Source organism: Arachis stenosperma, chromosome 6, assembly GCF_014773155.1.
Source record: "Arachis stenosperma cultivar V10309 chromosome 6, arast.V10309.gnm1.PFL2, whole genome shotgun sequence".
In the NCBI taxonomy this organism is placed as follows: Eukaryota; Viridiplantae; Streptophyta; class Magnoliopsida; order Fabales; family Fabaceae; genus Arachis; species Arachis stenosperma.
Window position 1 is genome coordinate 95,323,067 of NC_080382.1, and position 16,705 is coordinate 95,339,771.

The following is a 16,705-nucleotide window of genomic DNA, read 5'->3' on the forward strand; positions in this document are numbered from 1 at the left end:
ACAGATTAACAGCCTGCTACCCATAAATGAATAACAATTCTCATAAAAGATACAGAAAAAAAACTTTCAAAAGGTGTAAACTAGTAAACCTCTGTAAACTAGTAATCACTAAAATAATACACTTCTTACCATGCTTAAATATCATTAATATTAAGTTATCCTTCTACTGTAGTGACATCAATTAGAGAGTCAATTACTAATTGCTCTACAAAAACCAAATGTATTGTCAATGGTGGTACTAACCATGGAATGAGTGCTGAATCTAAAGCTAGCTAAATAATGAAGTACCAATCAATTTCACACTGCCATCTATATGATTCCCGTGATTCACTGTCTCTCTAATCTCCTTCAGGGCTTGTACCTTTTCTTCTGCTTCATGCTCCAATCTTTTGTACTGTAAACAGAACAAAAACCAACTCACACTGTTAATCATAAGCTGAGTTGATAGGAAAAGGATACAAGGTCAATCTTGAAGTGCATACAACTTTTAAGGTTGAATTATAGAAATTTTATATGGTCTTGAGACTGTCTGAGACTTAAGACTCAAAAAAATATAATAAAATTTGATTCTAGAACGATTATTTTAACAATTTAAAAAAGAAACTCTCACAACACCCTGACAATATTGCTACCACATTGCGATTTATATTGATAAGAAATGGGATCTAAAATTCTAGCACACATATAGAGAAAGAAATAAATATACAAATTGACTTGCTAAAGAGAAAATGACGGCAAATTTTAATTTTTATTTTGTTGATATGCTTCCTAGGACCTTAGGAGTATTATTGATAATGATTGTAGAGAAATTCCCATACCCCAAATGATTATAGCTTAGTTTTCTCTTCTCATGGGCTTAAGTCTCGTTTTAATTAAAAAAAATCGTAAATAATAATAGTAATAAAGAGAAATCAATCTCTCTAAAAAATCTCTAAAACGTAAATTCCAGAAAGTTGTAAAATTTGTTATCAAGGATATCCAAAGCTACCACATCAATATTCACTCCAGTTATGTATTTATGCAATTATTTCCAACGAATATATTATCATGAACCAGTGCAGACTCTAGGAGGAATAGGACCACGTATTAAGATACAAGTCAAAGAAAAAGACTCACCATGAATTCCATTTCCCCTGATAATATGGTATTAGTAGTTGTTGTTGTTGTCTCTTCTTCTACAAGAATCTTTGCTTCCTCTCTCATTATTCTGCTCCAAAATGTGCTTATTATGTCCTCATCTAATTAATAATCAGAAAAAAAGTATATAATTATATTAGTATTATTATTGCTCTTTTATTTGTGATCTTTGCAATAGTATAATAAACATTGTAGCATGCAGTACCTGAAAGTCCAAAAATGCTTTCTATATTCTGGTTCATGCAGAATGTGGGGTTCAAGTTCCACAAGCTCTGACGAACAAGAAGAATAATATATAAGAAGAGATCATATAATTATTGAAACTGATAATTAAGATGAAAATATAATATACCTTTTCAAGATCACTACTACTAGTCTTGGAATATTGTTGATCATGATGATTGTCAGCATTTGGCAGCAAGCGCCTACATTTGGAATGATCCCCGAATTCAAGGAAAACATCCTGAAGATACCCGGTTGAGAAATCATCATCAGCAGAAGAATCCTGAGTAGCAGTTGAGAATGATGGTTCACTACTACTCCCATATTCATACATTGCTGGCATCACTGCATGTTCAACAATAAACATTACAATTACACACTAAGGAATATAAATAATAATACTAATAAAACAGTTCAGTAACTCAAAATTTGAAATCTTATGAATTGCTTATATAACCAGATATACTAAGAAAAATCCTTCAGGCAGGAGGGTAACATACTGCATTCATTGCAGAAACAGGGAACCATTGATTCAACTATGAAAGAGTACAAAAGTCTCATCAATAACATTCACAATAATAGTGAACGCAGCAAATGCTGATGTTATGGATATGGCACTCATCAATCTTAAAAACAGGCCTGCTTTAGTATAAATTACAGTAGCCTTTGCGTAGAGCACATCAAATAAAAATCCAAATTGAACTTGAACCACTTTAAAGGCATAAACTACAGGATTATCATCAACTGTAATAACATCCAAACTCCAGTATCAAGTAGAAAAGATATGTTGGTCGATTATCTTACCTTCCCCTTAAGAAGTACATGAGCACATAGCCAAGAGATTCCAGATCATCCCTTCTGCTTTGTTCTGCCAGAAAAGTAAAGTACAATCAGATAATTGGAAACGTTCAATACTATATGTAATAACCCATTTCTAATTTTTTATCAACAGGGAAAAGAAAAAGAAAGAATAAACTGTACAAAAATAGCACTCACCAATTCCAAGATGAGTGTTGACACTTGCATAGCATGCTGTACCGGTAAGATTCTTGTTTTCCCTGTACAAGGAAGACAAACATGACTTTTTACTCAAATATTGAAACTGAATATAAATCCCAGGTTCCTTAAGTTCCTGTTTTGGGTAACTGGGTTTGGATTCGCATAATGCACTCTTTTAGAAAAGTTAAGTGGAACTTGTGGAACACGGTTTGATGGTATTAGATAAAATATTCTAATATTACCAAAACTTAAGTTTTAAACTTTCCACCTTCCACTAGAAAATGGCATTAAAGCTGGCTAAAGAGATGCCAAAATAATGAACCTTAATACTACATGCTTTGTTTTGCTCAAGTTTTCACTTAAATAATGAACCTTAATATCTTGAAATAATGAGGATACTAACCTGTATGGTATGTGTCTATGAGTTTGAAGATCCCTATACTTTTTCACAAGGCCATGGTCATTAATGTATACCTGAAATGAGATACTAAAAATTATAATATATAGTTAGAAGAACTCAAATTTGCATGCTCAGTAAAACGGAGTTATGCTTCACGTATCCAAAAATAAAATTTATACAAGATATTAAAGGAACAAAGCTACCAAAACCACACTAGTATACCAAAACTAATATCACTAATATCAATGGAAATACTAATATCACTAGGCAATTCATCATTGCAAACCTACCAAAACCACACTACTACAAAGCTCTGCCTCTGCCAATAGTGAACTAATAAACTAGGCATTGCAACCACTGAATTCTGAAACCAACCAAATTAAAGTTTTGTTACATATTCTGATATTATTCCATAAAAATAAAAAGAAAAATGTGTCCTGAATTTACCTCAAAACTGACCTGGGAGGCACAGAAAAAATCAGAATCAATCCAACAGTTGCTGAACCATAAGTTCCCAATGTTTGGCCATCAGGGCATTTATCAGATGATTTGCTGTTCCAAGTATTCACAGCACCTGTTGTTTCATTTCTTTTACCTATAAACGAAATATAAGGTCTGCTGTTATATGCAAAATGCACAAATACCTCTTCTTCATGGTAAAATAAAAGAACACAACCACACAATGCGTGTTTTCTCTCTTAGCCTGCAAGAAATAATAATAATAATAATAATAATAATAATAATAATAATAATAATAATAATAATAATAATAATAATTGTAATTGTAATTTGATAAAGTAAATGAGAGAAGAGATAGGTGTTGACAGCATTATCAATTTGAGACTCATAGAACACTGGAAGACCAATCCCCACTGCAACACTCACAACACCAACCGTTATAGTCACTACCTGAGTTTCGCATAATTATATTCATTATGAACTAATAATAATAGTAATAATAAAGCAAGGTAAATGACAAGTATGAATCATGAACTGAGGAGGCGAGACAGAAAAGAAATTTATTGCTAACAAAGAAGAAATATCAGCAAATTGATAGGGAAGAAGAAGAAAAAGAAGTACCAGTGGTAGTTTAAAGGAAAAATTAGAGTGAGAGAAAGCAGCGTTGAAGAAGAAGCTCAGGAGTAAACAGATTTGAAAATGCGTTGTACCACGACAACTATGGTAGCATCAACGGTATATACTGCGACGGCAACGGCGGCAGAATCTGCGGTGGCAACAGTGACAGCAACGTCAGTATAAAGAGACAGATCTGAAAATGCATTCATAAGATAGGTGGCTCGATCTAGAAGCTCTCTACTACTGCAACGGACACAACAGTGGTAATGGCGCCGTTGGCGAAAATGAAAGCGGAAACGGCGGCGAAAATGGCGGTAGAGAGTTTAGGGTTTCATCGCCGTTCTCTTCTCCACTAACCAGCCTCGCATCTCCACAAAAAGAAAAAATTGTTTTGGGGGAGAATTTTATATTTTAATGAATTAATTATTAGTGGAGGTTTTTTAAATTGCCATGAATAAAATATATTGTAGAGGTTTTCAAAAACCTCCACTAAAATACTCCCAAAATTAAATATTAATTTTGTAGTGCTCCAAAAGCTTCATTCACAACATCACCAAAACCATCAGTAACAATCAGACCACAAAATTTCACAAATCAACAGAATAAAGAAAAATCTTCATCGGCAACAAAAGATGTTATAAACATTATCATAGCAAATGCAAAAAATCATTATTGTGATTACATATCCTCAAAATCATTTTTGATTTTCAACTTTAAAAACTTGAGATCATAAGAAAAAAATACGATGTTACAAATATTATCAAAGTAAATGCAGAAAATCACTAAATCAACAAAACAAGAATAATCTTCATTTGCAACAAAAGAACACAAGCCCCCAAAATCAACAAATATTGCAAATTCTACAAAGACCCACAATTTGTATATTAAAGTAAGCATTAATATACAAAGTCACAACTCATAATCTTTGATAAAATTAATATATATATGCTACAACAAAACAAGTAAATGCATCACAGATACAAAATTTGAATAGTATATAGTTGACTAAAATTTTTTCCAAATTTTTAGTAAATTATCCCTCAATGTATTCTTTAGTGTTAACAAGCTACAAAAAGATCCATCCACACAAAAAAATAATGTCAGTAGCTAGGAACTAAGAATCCTAACATGAGTAAACTATACAATAGCAAACAAATAAGGAATGATTCAGAACATGCACCTGCAAATTCGTATAAAAATCAACTGAGATAAAATAACTTGGAGAAAAAAAATACCATAAATATTAGATGATTAAATCATGCTTTAACAATAAACCAACACTTTCTCCTTATTTTGTTTGAGGGGAAGAAAAGGAGGGCTACGGCGGTGGTAAGGGAGGAGGGCTACGGCGGTGATCTACGAACCACGAGGGGAGGAGAGCTGTGGCACTGCGAATCCCGACAAGAACGGAGATAATGTGATGGCAGGACTGCGAATCGCGATGAGGATGGTGCCGTGGTAGTCGGTGGCGCTTCGAATCACGACGAGAATAGCTCTGCGATGGTGGACGACATTGCGAATCGCAAGGGAGGCACTGTGGTGGTTGGAGACAGTGCAAAATGCGAGGGAAGAAGGCACTCTCAAGGGACAACGACGGCGAGAGTGGTTTGAGTGGGGGTGGGGTGCGGCGCGATGAATAAATCTGAAGAACGGCGAGTGACGCGAGGGCGGGGTGCGGCACAATGGAGAATGACGAGGTGAGGGAGAAAGAGGCAATGCCGAGGCTGAGTAAGGTGGCGTTCTCGAAGAGGCAACGTCGACGCCAAAGAAGGAAGGAGAAGGAGGCACAATGCAGAGAGAGTAATGGGTGGGTGGAAGCAAAATAGAATTAGGGTAAAATTTGAATAGGATTATTCAAATTCTGATTTTTTACTAAATTCCTAATTGATATAAGAGTAAAGGACAAATAGGTCCTTGACCTTTTTTTCCGCAAACATTTTCGTTCCTGACCATTGAAAAATACTTTTAAGTTCCTAGCGTCCTTAAAAGTTGGACGGATCAATCCCTCCGTCCAAATGCCTCCGTTAGACCCAACGAAAAAGGCTGACGTGGCTCCTGTAATGCTTGTCAGACGTACGTGTGGGTCACGCGTACGCGTCGCCTGGCAGACTTCCCTCTCACGCGTACGTGTGACACACACGTACGCGTCGCCATGAATTCTCTACTTTTGCATACTTTTTTTCCATGTCTTTCAAGCCATTCTTGCCTTCAAAACTTTAAATCACTCAAACAAACATATCAAGGCATCGAATGAGAGAAAAGTAAATTAAATTTACCAATTTAGGGTGTGTTTGGCTTAGGGTTTGAAGCATTAAATGTAGGTGTAGTTTTTTGAAAGTTTCACCTTTTTAGTTTGGCTATTTTTTCTTCTTCTGAACGTAAACGTGCTTCTGCTCTTCAACCCAAGTTTAGCCAAAGCTAAAAATGATAGCTTTTGCGTGTACATTTTCATGTTAGATTGAAGTTTATTTTCTATCTTCTAATTTTGTCCTTCATTGTTCATATGATTAATTATATTACTTTTTTTTATAATATTTTTCTCTAATACTCTCTCATGGATATTATTATTCTTTATAGAATTCTTTTTTTTTGTACATTTTTTACCTATTATTTTTTTGTATAGAATAATAATAGTAAAATTATAGCGTACTAAAAGAGAGTACTAAGAGTACTAAAAATATCTATATAAAAATATCATAAAAAAATTTTTAGATTTATTTCCATCACTATCAAGATAAATACTTAATTTTTATTATTTTTAGTACTCTCTTTTATAATTGTAATTCTCGTGTACTTTATTTTAGTGTAATTTTTTTATAATATAAATTATGATCTCATTAAAAAAGACAAATTAAATAAAAGATTAATCATAGGTAATAATATAATCATAAACGTTGGATTATAAAATAATATTAAGAATAAGATTATTGAGAGTACTGGAATAAGAGTACGATGTAAAAGAATACTAAATTAATATTTTGATGTCAAAACTCGCAATGCAAGGCTATGATGATGCAAAAAATAAAAAAGAAAAAGAAAAAAAAGCCGACGAAAACTATTAATAACAGTCACTTTTAACTTTGAGAGCAGTTTCATCATTGTAACTTTCTTTAATCATGTAGAGGTTGTATCATTCTTACTTTTCTCCCATTCGATGCCTTGATATGTTTGTTTGAGTGATTTAAAGTTTTGAAGGCAGGAATGGCTTGAAAGAAATGAAAAAAAAGCATGCAAAGTGGAGAATTCATAAAGAAATGAGGATTGCTGAATTCATGGCGACGCGTACGCGTGTGAGAGGGAAGTCTGTCAAGCGACGTGTACGTGACAAGCATTACGGGAGTCACATCAGATTTTTTCGTTGGGTATGACGGAGGCATTTGGATGGAAGGACTAATCCGTCCAACTTTTAAAAACGTCAAGGACTTAAAAGTATTTTTCAATGGTCAGAGATGAAAATGTCCGCGAAAAAAAAGGTCAGGGACCTATTTATCCTTTACTCTTGATATAAAAAACTATATTTAATTATTGTTGGTAACAGTTGGCAAATTTATATCTTGGCACCCTATACTTTTCCTTTTAAAACACACTAATTGATCAAGTTTTTTTAATAATCAAATTCCACTAAATTTTGTTATGTGTCCTTTTTTTCTCTTTCTCATTCTTCTTTTAATTAATCTTTTTTTTCATTCTCTGTTTTGTAATAACACTATTTTAAGTGGTTTCTACAAGTACAAAGCTACTGTTTCACTTGATTTTTGGTAACCTCGACAGGGTTTCGAATTAAGCCTGTATCAAGATATCAGTTTGAGGAGCAGATACAACTCTTTTGAGAAAAAAAGTGAGCTTGATCCAGAAATTATTTAGTGTAGATTTCAAAACTGTGTATGTTAAAATATTTATGATAAATTGTAAAGTAAGAAAATAAATAAAGTGAAGTAAAAGTCTAAAAATAAAATGCTTGAAAGAAACGGATAAAAAATAAACAACGTAAAACAAAATAATAAGAAGGAAAAGAAATGGGATAAATAAGAAATGTAACTGAAATAACAAACAAATTGAAGTTTAAAATAAATGAACAAAATAAATTAAAAGGGAGTTAGAATTGATAAAATGAAATAAAAAAGAAAGTTAAAATAATGAAGACAAAATCAATGCAAGAAAATTGACTCCAAACATTCATATGCACTTGCACTCCATAGATCTCCTTGGCGTCAGCGTGACTGTGGTATGTGGATTTTGTAGCATTTTGTGTGATGTTATAGCGTTTCAAATTGAAGTTTTCTTTTCAGGTTTGCCTTTCTTCTATTTATAGACCACAAGAATAGATTTGCATAATATTTTTCTCTTTCTACGGTCTAATTTTCTTCTATTTTTTAGGTCATGATATTGCCTTGACCATAAAAAATCTTGACTTTCAAGTTTGACGTCCCACGTCTCCTTTTACCTTGATCTTCAAGCCCCACATTTTATAAAGTGCTATGACCTCTCGACTAATTACATATTATCAACTCACCTTTAAGTTAAGTGCTCATAATTAAACTATTTAAACTATCAAATTTTTGTGCTAACAACTACATTATTCGAAAAATCCTTAGCACACAATACTGAAAATGCAAAGAACGATTCATGTATCATTCAGAAAATCATTCCAACTAATGTTTATAGTTAGTTTTCATTATATATAATCTCTACTTAATGCTGATGTACACAATGGCTAAGGGCTGGATTACTTAAGGGCTTAAGTAGTTAAGCCAGTACTTAAACTCCTACCTGGTAAACGAAACCTTATTTTTGTAGGTTACAACAATTGGTTTGTGAATTGTATTGTAAGATTCATAGACATAACGAAAATATATTTTGTATATAACATAACATAATTAATCAGTCAATATCTTATATTCTATAAGTCAATCAAGAATAAAAATTCAGGACATCTAGTAGCTAGCCCTAACAGTTCAAAGGGTGCTTTACAGATCCAAATGAAGCATGGATTTCACAAGTGAACCACCTATAGAGCACACTATTTCACATTATTAACACCCTTAAGAAGTAGTTTTCTACTGTTATACACACAACAAAGACACAAGGAGACATCACAGTTCCAAGTATGAATATAAGCTTCATTCTCCCAAAATTGCATTAATCTTGTACTATACAATGTATACATGGATATGCACAAAACATAAACTCAAATAATCAAAACACATTAAAAAATAATAAAAAAAGAAAATTCTAAAAAATGTCAAGAGCGTTTTTCATTCATGACGAGAAAAACTAGGAGTGTACGTAAAATAATCAAATTATAGTTAATCGGTTAAAAAATTATAACTACATTTTGATTAACTAATTTAATAAAATAATTTTAAAAATTATATTCATATTATTAAAAAGTGGTTAATCAAAACCAAATTTTAAAAATCGATTTTTAACCGGTTAACCAAAATCAAAACCAAAATAAAATTTTATGTAACTCTTGTGATCAAATTCGTTAATTGATATTTTTGTAAAAATTGGTTTTTAACCGGTTAAAATCAGTTTTTAATCAGTTAAAATCAGTTTTTAACCGGTTAAAAACCAGTTTTTAATTTTGATTTTTGAAAAATTCAATTTTTTAATGTAAAAACCGGTTATTTTTTAAAATTGGTTTTTATTTTTATAACCGGATAAAAATCGGTTTTTGAATTTTCTAACCGGTTAATAACCAATTTTATCATATAAAACTAATTTGGTTAATTAACCAAATTATATTTTTAGTTATCCCAAAAACAGGTTTGGTTTTTGGATTAACCAAACCATGTACAGCCCTGAGCAAAACCTCCCCACCTGATGATGCGTGAGCATCATTAGTATCTTTTTTGTGTGATTTATATGGTTGTTTGTTGATTTGTTAGAGAATTTTAGTGGATTATCTCCCATTCGATGCTACTTTGAGTTTTATGGCTTCTGATTGATTTCAAGTAGCATTTATATGAAGAATTGATGGAAAAAAGAAGGTGATACCAGAGGTAGTGAAGTTCGACCTCAAACCGGATAAATATCCAGAGATTCGGCACTAAATCGAGAGGAAAGGTTGGCAAGTTCTGTGTAAGCCACATAACCGATGTGGGCCAGTTGAAGGTCCAAGAATTCTACGGTAATACATAGATCACTTATAAGGACCATGTTCGGGGAGTAAATGAAAGTAACTACCAGACGCATGTGAGGGGGAAGGTCTTGGATTTCAGTCCAAGAATGGTTAGAACTGTCCTTCGACTACCATCTCCAGCTTATGGCTCAGAGACTTACAGTCAGAGGGTGAACCGGGACCGGAGGTACGACCAAGTGCTTGCCGACATCTGCCTCCCGGGAGCTTAGTGGAGGTTGAGTTCGGATAGACAGCCGAACCAATTGCGTCGGCATGACCTTAAGCCATTTGCTAAGGAATGGTTGGAGTTTATCCAACGCTCTATTATCCCGACTAGTAACCACTCGGAGTGTACAATGGATAGAGCTATTATAATTCACTGTATTATGATTGGCTATGAGGTGATGGTGGAGGACATCATTCCACAATAGATTTATCATATCGCCTCCAACGCCAACACACATGCCAAGTTGGCATTTCCTCATCTCATTTACTGGCTTTGTAAGGCTGCTTGGGTCCATATTGATATTGATTTTCCTATCCCCATTGAGCATCCTATCTCAAGAAGGACCATGGAGCATGGATGAGAATACGTAAGGGTTTGAGAGGATAAGCCAAGGAAGAGGCTTAGCAAGCACCTCCACCACTTTTCATGCCTTAAGAGCATTACTATCTACCTCAAAAGTACTGGCAATAGTTGACCTCCTCACTTGAGCAGATGAGGGTCACTCAAGATAGCTACGATGTTCTCCTCTACCAGATTATGGCTGAGCAAGAGAGTCAGTGTCACGAGCTTCGCCGAGTGAGGCAAGGCATAGGGCGTCTGAGAGGATCGTATGGAGCACATCCCGAGGAGGAAGATGGCCACCGACATAACTGAGGTGGTTGATTTCTTTTCATTCTATTTTCGCTTCCATTCCTTATGTTCTATTCCTATTTCGTATTTTCTTGTTTTATTGTTAATGCATGGCTCTTAGTTTCTATTTTCTTTAGTTTCTAGTTTACTTTTAGTTTATGTTTTTTATTTCAAATGGTGTCTCATGTATCGTCCTTACGTAGTAATTACAAAGAAAAGAAAATTGTGTTTATGATTAAAAGTTGAGTTTATTTTACTATTGGCTTGTTACATTACATGTGGTGGTACTTATACTTGTGACTGTGATTGCGATCGCAATGATATGTAAAGTCCCTTGAACAAGAGAAATGTTGACTCTTAAAGAACAAGGATTTAGAGAAGTGTTATAAAACCTCCATAAGTAAGAAAGAAGTTGATTCTTGAACAAATTGAAAAGAAAAACAAGAAAAAGAGAGAAAAAGAAAGAGCAAGAAAAAGAAACAAAAGTATGATAAAAAGATAAAAAAGAAAGCTAAGTTGCAAAGCTCTGAGCATTAATGGTTGAGATCCAAATATGTGCATGTGGTGTTTATTGTCCAAGGACGGCTTGGGCGATTAGATCCATGGGGTGTTTCATCACCCGACAACTTTGACCAACTGGTCTGAGATTGCTGATTGAAAACCTGCTACACAAGCCACCTTGAGGCAAGACATTTAGTAGTCCAAAGAGGCTTTGGGCATCGATATTTGGAATCAAATCTCAACTATATGCTTGTGGTGCGACCATGTCAAGGAGAGGCTTGAGTCACTAGATCCGTGGGGTGCCTTATCACCCAATAACTTGGACAATTGGTTCGGGATTACCGATCAAATGCTCACTATCAAGAGTTGCCTTGAGACGGAGCATTTAGAGTTGTCAACAAAAAAGTTCTCTCTAAAGTTCAAAGAAAGGAATTCAAGGATCCACCCATACTTAATGAAAGTGAGGTTACATAACATCATCCGGGTTTTAGTTCCTTTGAGGTGTTGACATTTCCAAGTTCAAGGAACAATAAAGAGTAAGGATGCATTCATGGTCACAAGGATTGTTAAACCCAACTCTTAGGACAAGCATGAGCTTCAAGAAAAATTCAACTTTCTAACGAAACCATTCTTAGTTTTCATTGTTCAAGTTGCTTAAGGACAAACAACACTTTAAGTTTTGTATTGTGATGTGATGAGCGGATAATTTATACGCTTTTTGGCATTGTTTTTAGGTAGTTTTTAGTAGGATCTAGCTACTTTTTAGTATATTTTTATTAGTTTTTAAGCAAAAATCATATTTCTAGACTTTACTATGAGTTTGTATGTTTTTCTATGATTTCAGGTATTTTCTGGCTGAAATTGAGGGACCTGAGCAAAAATCTGATTCAGAGGCTGAAAAAGGACTGCTGATGTTGTTGGATTCTGATCTCTCTGCACTCGAAATAGATTTTTTAGAGCTACAGAAATCCAAATGGTGCAAGCTCAATTGCGTTGGAAAGTCGAAATCCAAGGCTTTCCAGCAATATATAATAGTCCATATTTCCAGCAACGGCGCCAAAAACTTGGTGTTGTTGCCGGATCAAAACTTGGCACTGTTATTGCAGGGAACAAATGCGAAACAGTAGTTAGGACATTTAATTCCCTGGCAACGGCGCCAAAAACTTGGTGCACGAAATTGTGATCTCTACTTTTCACAACTCAAACAGTCCCTAGTAATGGCTCCAAAAACTTGGTGCGCAATACCATGGTCTAAACATAATTTCACAACTTCGCACAACTAACCAGCAAGTGCACTGGGTCGTCCAAGTAATAAACCTTACGCGAGTAAGGGTCGATCCCACGGAGATTGTTGGTATGAAGCAAGCTATGGTCACCTTGTAAATCTCAGTCAGGCAGATTCAAATGGTTATGGATGATATATGAATAAAGCATAAAATAAAGATGGAGATACTTATGTAATTCATTGGTGAGAATTTCAGATAAGTATATGGAGATGCTTTGTCCCTTCCGTCTCTCTGCTTTCCTACGGTCTTCATCCAATCATTTTTACTCCTTTCCATGGCAAGCTGTATGTTGGGCATCACCGTTGTCAGTGGCTACAGTCCCTTCCTCTCAGTGAAAATGTTCAACGCACCCTGTCACGACACGGCTAATCATCTGTCGGTTCTCAATCAGGTTGGAATAGAATCCATTGATTCTTTTGCGTCTGTCACTAACGCCCAGCCTTCAGGAGTTTGAAGCTCGTCACAGTCATTCAATCATTGAATCCTACTCAGAATACCACAGACAAGGTTTAGACCTTCCGGATTCTCTTGAATGCTGCCATCAATTCTAGCTTATACCACGAAGATTCCGATTAAGGGATCCAAGAGATATTCACTCAATCTAAGGTAGAACGGAGGTGGTTGTCAGGCACACGTTCATAGGTGAGAATGATGATGAGTGTCATGGATCATCACATTCATCAAGTTGAAGAACAAGTGATATCTTAGAACAAGAATAAGCTGAATTGAATAGAAGAACAATAGTAATTGCATTAATACTCGAGGTACAGCAGAGCTCCACACCTTAATCTATGGTGTGTAGAAACTCTACCGTTGAAAATACATAAGAACAAGGTCTAGGCATGGCCGAGAGGCCAGCCCCCATGATCTAAGATAGCATAAGACTAAAGATAGCTACCAAGATGAAAATACAATAGTAAAAGGTCCTATTTCTAGAGAACTAGTAGCCTAGGGTTTACAGAAATGAGTAAATGACATAAAAATCCACTTCCGGGCCCCCTTGGTGTATGCTTGGGCTGAGCATTGAAGCTTTCATGTGTAGAGACTTTTCTTGGAGTTAAACGCCAGCTTTTATGCCAGTTTGGGCGTTTAACTCCCATTCTTGTGCCAGTTCCGGCGTTTAACGCCGGGCAATTTTGAGCTGATTTGGAACGCCGGTTTAGGACATCAAATCTTGGGCAAAGTATAGACTATTATATATTGCTGAAAGGCCAGGATGTCTACTTTCCAACGTCGTTGATAGCGCACCAATTGGGCTTCTGTAGCTCCAGAAAATCCACTTCGAGTGCAGGGAGGTCAGAATCTAACAACATCTGCAGTCCTTTTCAGCCTCTGAATCAGATTTTTGCTCAGGTCCCTCAATTTCAGCCAGAAAATACCTAAAATCACAGAAAAACACACAAACTCATAGTAAAGTCCAGAAAAGTGAATTTTAACTAAAAACTAATAAAAACATAATAAAAACTAACTAAAACATACTAGAAACATACTAAAAACAATGCCAAAAAGCGTATAAATTATCCGCTCATCACAACACCAAACTTAAATTGTTGCTTGTCCCCAAGCAACTGAAAATCAAATAAGATAAAAAGAAGAGAATATGCAATGAAGTCCAAAAACCTCTACGAAGATCAGTATTAATTAGATGAGCGGGGCTTTTAGCTTTTTGCCTCTGAATAGTTTGGCATCTCACTCTATCCTTTGAAATTCAGAATGATTGGCTTCTATAGGAACTCAGAATCCAGATAGTGTTATTGATTCTCCTAGTTAAGTATGATGATTCTTGAACACAGCTACTTTATGAGTCTTGGCTGTGGCCCAAAGCACTCTGTCTTCCAGTATTACCATCGGATACATACATGCCACAGACACATAATTGGGTGAACCTTTTCAGATTGTGACTCAGCTTTGCTAGAGTCCCCAATTAGAGGTGTCCAGGGTTCTTAAGCACACTCTTTTTGCCTTGGATCACAACTTCATTAAATTTTTTTCTTTTTTTTCTTTTCTTTTCGTTTTTCTCTCTTTTTTTTCTTTTTTTTTGTATTCACTGCTTTTTCTTGCTTCAAGAATCATTTTTATGATTTTTCAGATCCTCAGTAACATGTCTCCTTTTTCATCATTCTTTCAAGAGCCAACCATTCATGAACAACAAATTCAAAAGACATGCACTGTTTAAGCATACATTCAGAAAACAAAAGTATTGCCACCACATCAAAATAATTAATCTGTTATAAAATTCAAAATTCATGCAATTCTTCTCTTTTTCAATTAAGAACATTTTTTATTTAAGAAAGGTGATGGATTCATAGGACATTCATAACTTTAAGGCATAGACACTAATGATCATAAGACACAAACATAGATAAACATAAAGCATAATTTTCGAAAAACAGAAAAATAAAGAACAAGGAAATTAAAGAACGGGTCCACCTTAGTGATGGCGGCTTGTTCTTCCTCTTGAAGATCTTATGGAGTGCTTGAGCTCCTCAATGTCTCTTCCTTGCCTTTGTTGCTCCTCTCTCATGATTCTTTGATCTTCTCTAATTTCATGGAGGAGGATGGAATGTTCTTGGTGCTCCAACCCTTAGTTGTCCCATGTTGGAACTCAATTCTCCTAGGGAGGTGTTGATTTGCTCCCAATAGTTTTGTGGAGGAAACTGCATCCCTTGAGGTATCTCAGGAATTTCATGATGAGTGGGATCTCTTGTTTGCTCCATCCTTTTCTTAGTGATGGGCTTGTCCTCATCAATGGGGATGTCTCCCTCTATGTCAATTCTAACTGAATAACAGAGGTGACAAATGAGATAAGGAAAGGCTAACCTTGCCAAGGTAGAGGACTTGTCCGCCACCTTATAAAGTTCTTGGGCTATAACCTCATGAACTTCTACTTCCTCTCCAATCATGATACTATGAATCATAATGGCCCGGTCTATAGTAACTTCAGACCGGTTACTAGTGGGAATGATTGAACGTTGGATAAACTCCAACCATCCCCTAGCCACAGGCTTGAGGTCATGCCTTCTCAGTTGAACTGGCTTCCCTCTTGAATCTCTCTTCCATTGAGCGCCCTCTTCACAAATATCTATGAGGACTTGGTCCAATCTTTGATCAAAGTTGACCCTTCTAGTGTAAGGGTGTTCATCTCCTTGCATCATGGGCAAGTTGAATGCCAACCTTACATTTTCCGGACTAAAATCTAAGCATTTCTCCCGAACCATTGTAAGCCAATTCTTTGGGTTCGGGTTCACACTTTGATCATGGCTCTTGGTGATCCATGCATTGGCATAGAACTCTTGAACCATTAAAATTATGACTTGTTGAATGGGGTTGGTAAGAACTTCCCAACCTCTTCTTCGAATCTCATGTCGGATCTCCGGATATTCACTCTTTTTGAGTTTGAAAGGGACCTCGGGGATCACCTTCTTCAAGGCCACAACTTTATAGAAGTGGTCTTGATGCACCCTTGAGATGAATCTCTCCATCTCCCATGACTCGGAGGTGAAAGCTTTTGCCTTCCCTTTCCTCTTTCTAGAGGCTTCTTGATGAGCGGATAATTTATACGCTTTTTGGCATTGTTTTTAAGTAGTTTTTAGTGAGTTCAAGCTACTTTTAGGGATGTTTTCATTAGTTTTTATGTTAAATTCACATTTCTGGACTTTACTATGAGTTTGTGTGTTTTTCTGTGATTTCAGGTAAATTCTGACTGAAATTGAGGGATTTGAGCAAAACTCTGAAAAAGGCTGACAAAAGGACTGCTGATGCTGTTGGATTCTGACCTCCCTGCACTAGAAATGGATTTTCTGGAGCTACAGAACTCCAAATGGCGCGCTCTCAACGGCGTTGGAAAGTAGACATCCAGGGCTTTCCAGCAATATATATAGTCCATACTTTATTCGGAAATTGACTACGTAACTTGGCGTTGAACGCCAAGTTCATGCTGCTGTCTGGAGTTAAACGCCGTAGAAAAACGCTCATGATCCGGAGTTGAACGCCCAAAACACGTCATAACTTGAAGTTCAACTCCAAGAGATGCCTCAGCTCGTGGATTGATCAAGCTCAGCCCAAGCATACACCAAGTGGGCCCCGGAAGTGGATTTATGCAT

The 16,705-nt window shown here is 35.6% G+C and overlaps 1 protein-coding gene across 1 annotated transcript; it reads right to left on the reverse strand.

Moving 5' to 3' along the window:
- LOC130932713 (uncharacterized) lies at nt 1-4,399 on the reverse strand. Its single transcript, XM_057862115.1, has 10 exons — nt 3,839-4,399; nt 3,403-3,461; nt 3,206-3,310; nt 2,762-2,845; nt 2,356-2,417; nt 2,164-2,227; nt 1,490-1,704; nt 1,343-1,409; nt 1,117-1,238; nt 1-394 (listed from the first exon to the last, which is right to left on the reverse strand). Exons 2-7 carry the CDS (start codon nt 3,411-3,413, stop codon nt 1,686-1,688), a joined length of 345 nt encoding a protein of 114 aa, XP_057718098.1. The 5' UTR covers nt 3,414-3,461; nt 3,839-4,399; the 3' UTR covers nt 1-394; nt 1,117-1,238; nt 1,343-1,409; nt 1,490-1,685.
- Nucleotides 4,400-16,705: the final 12,306 nt, after the last annotated feature.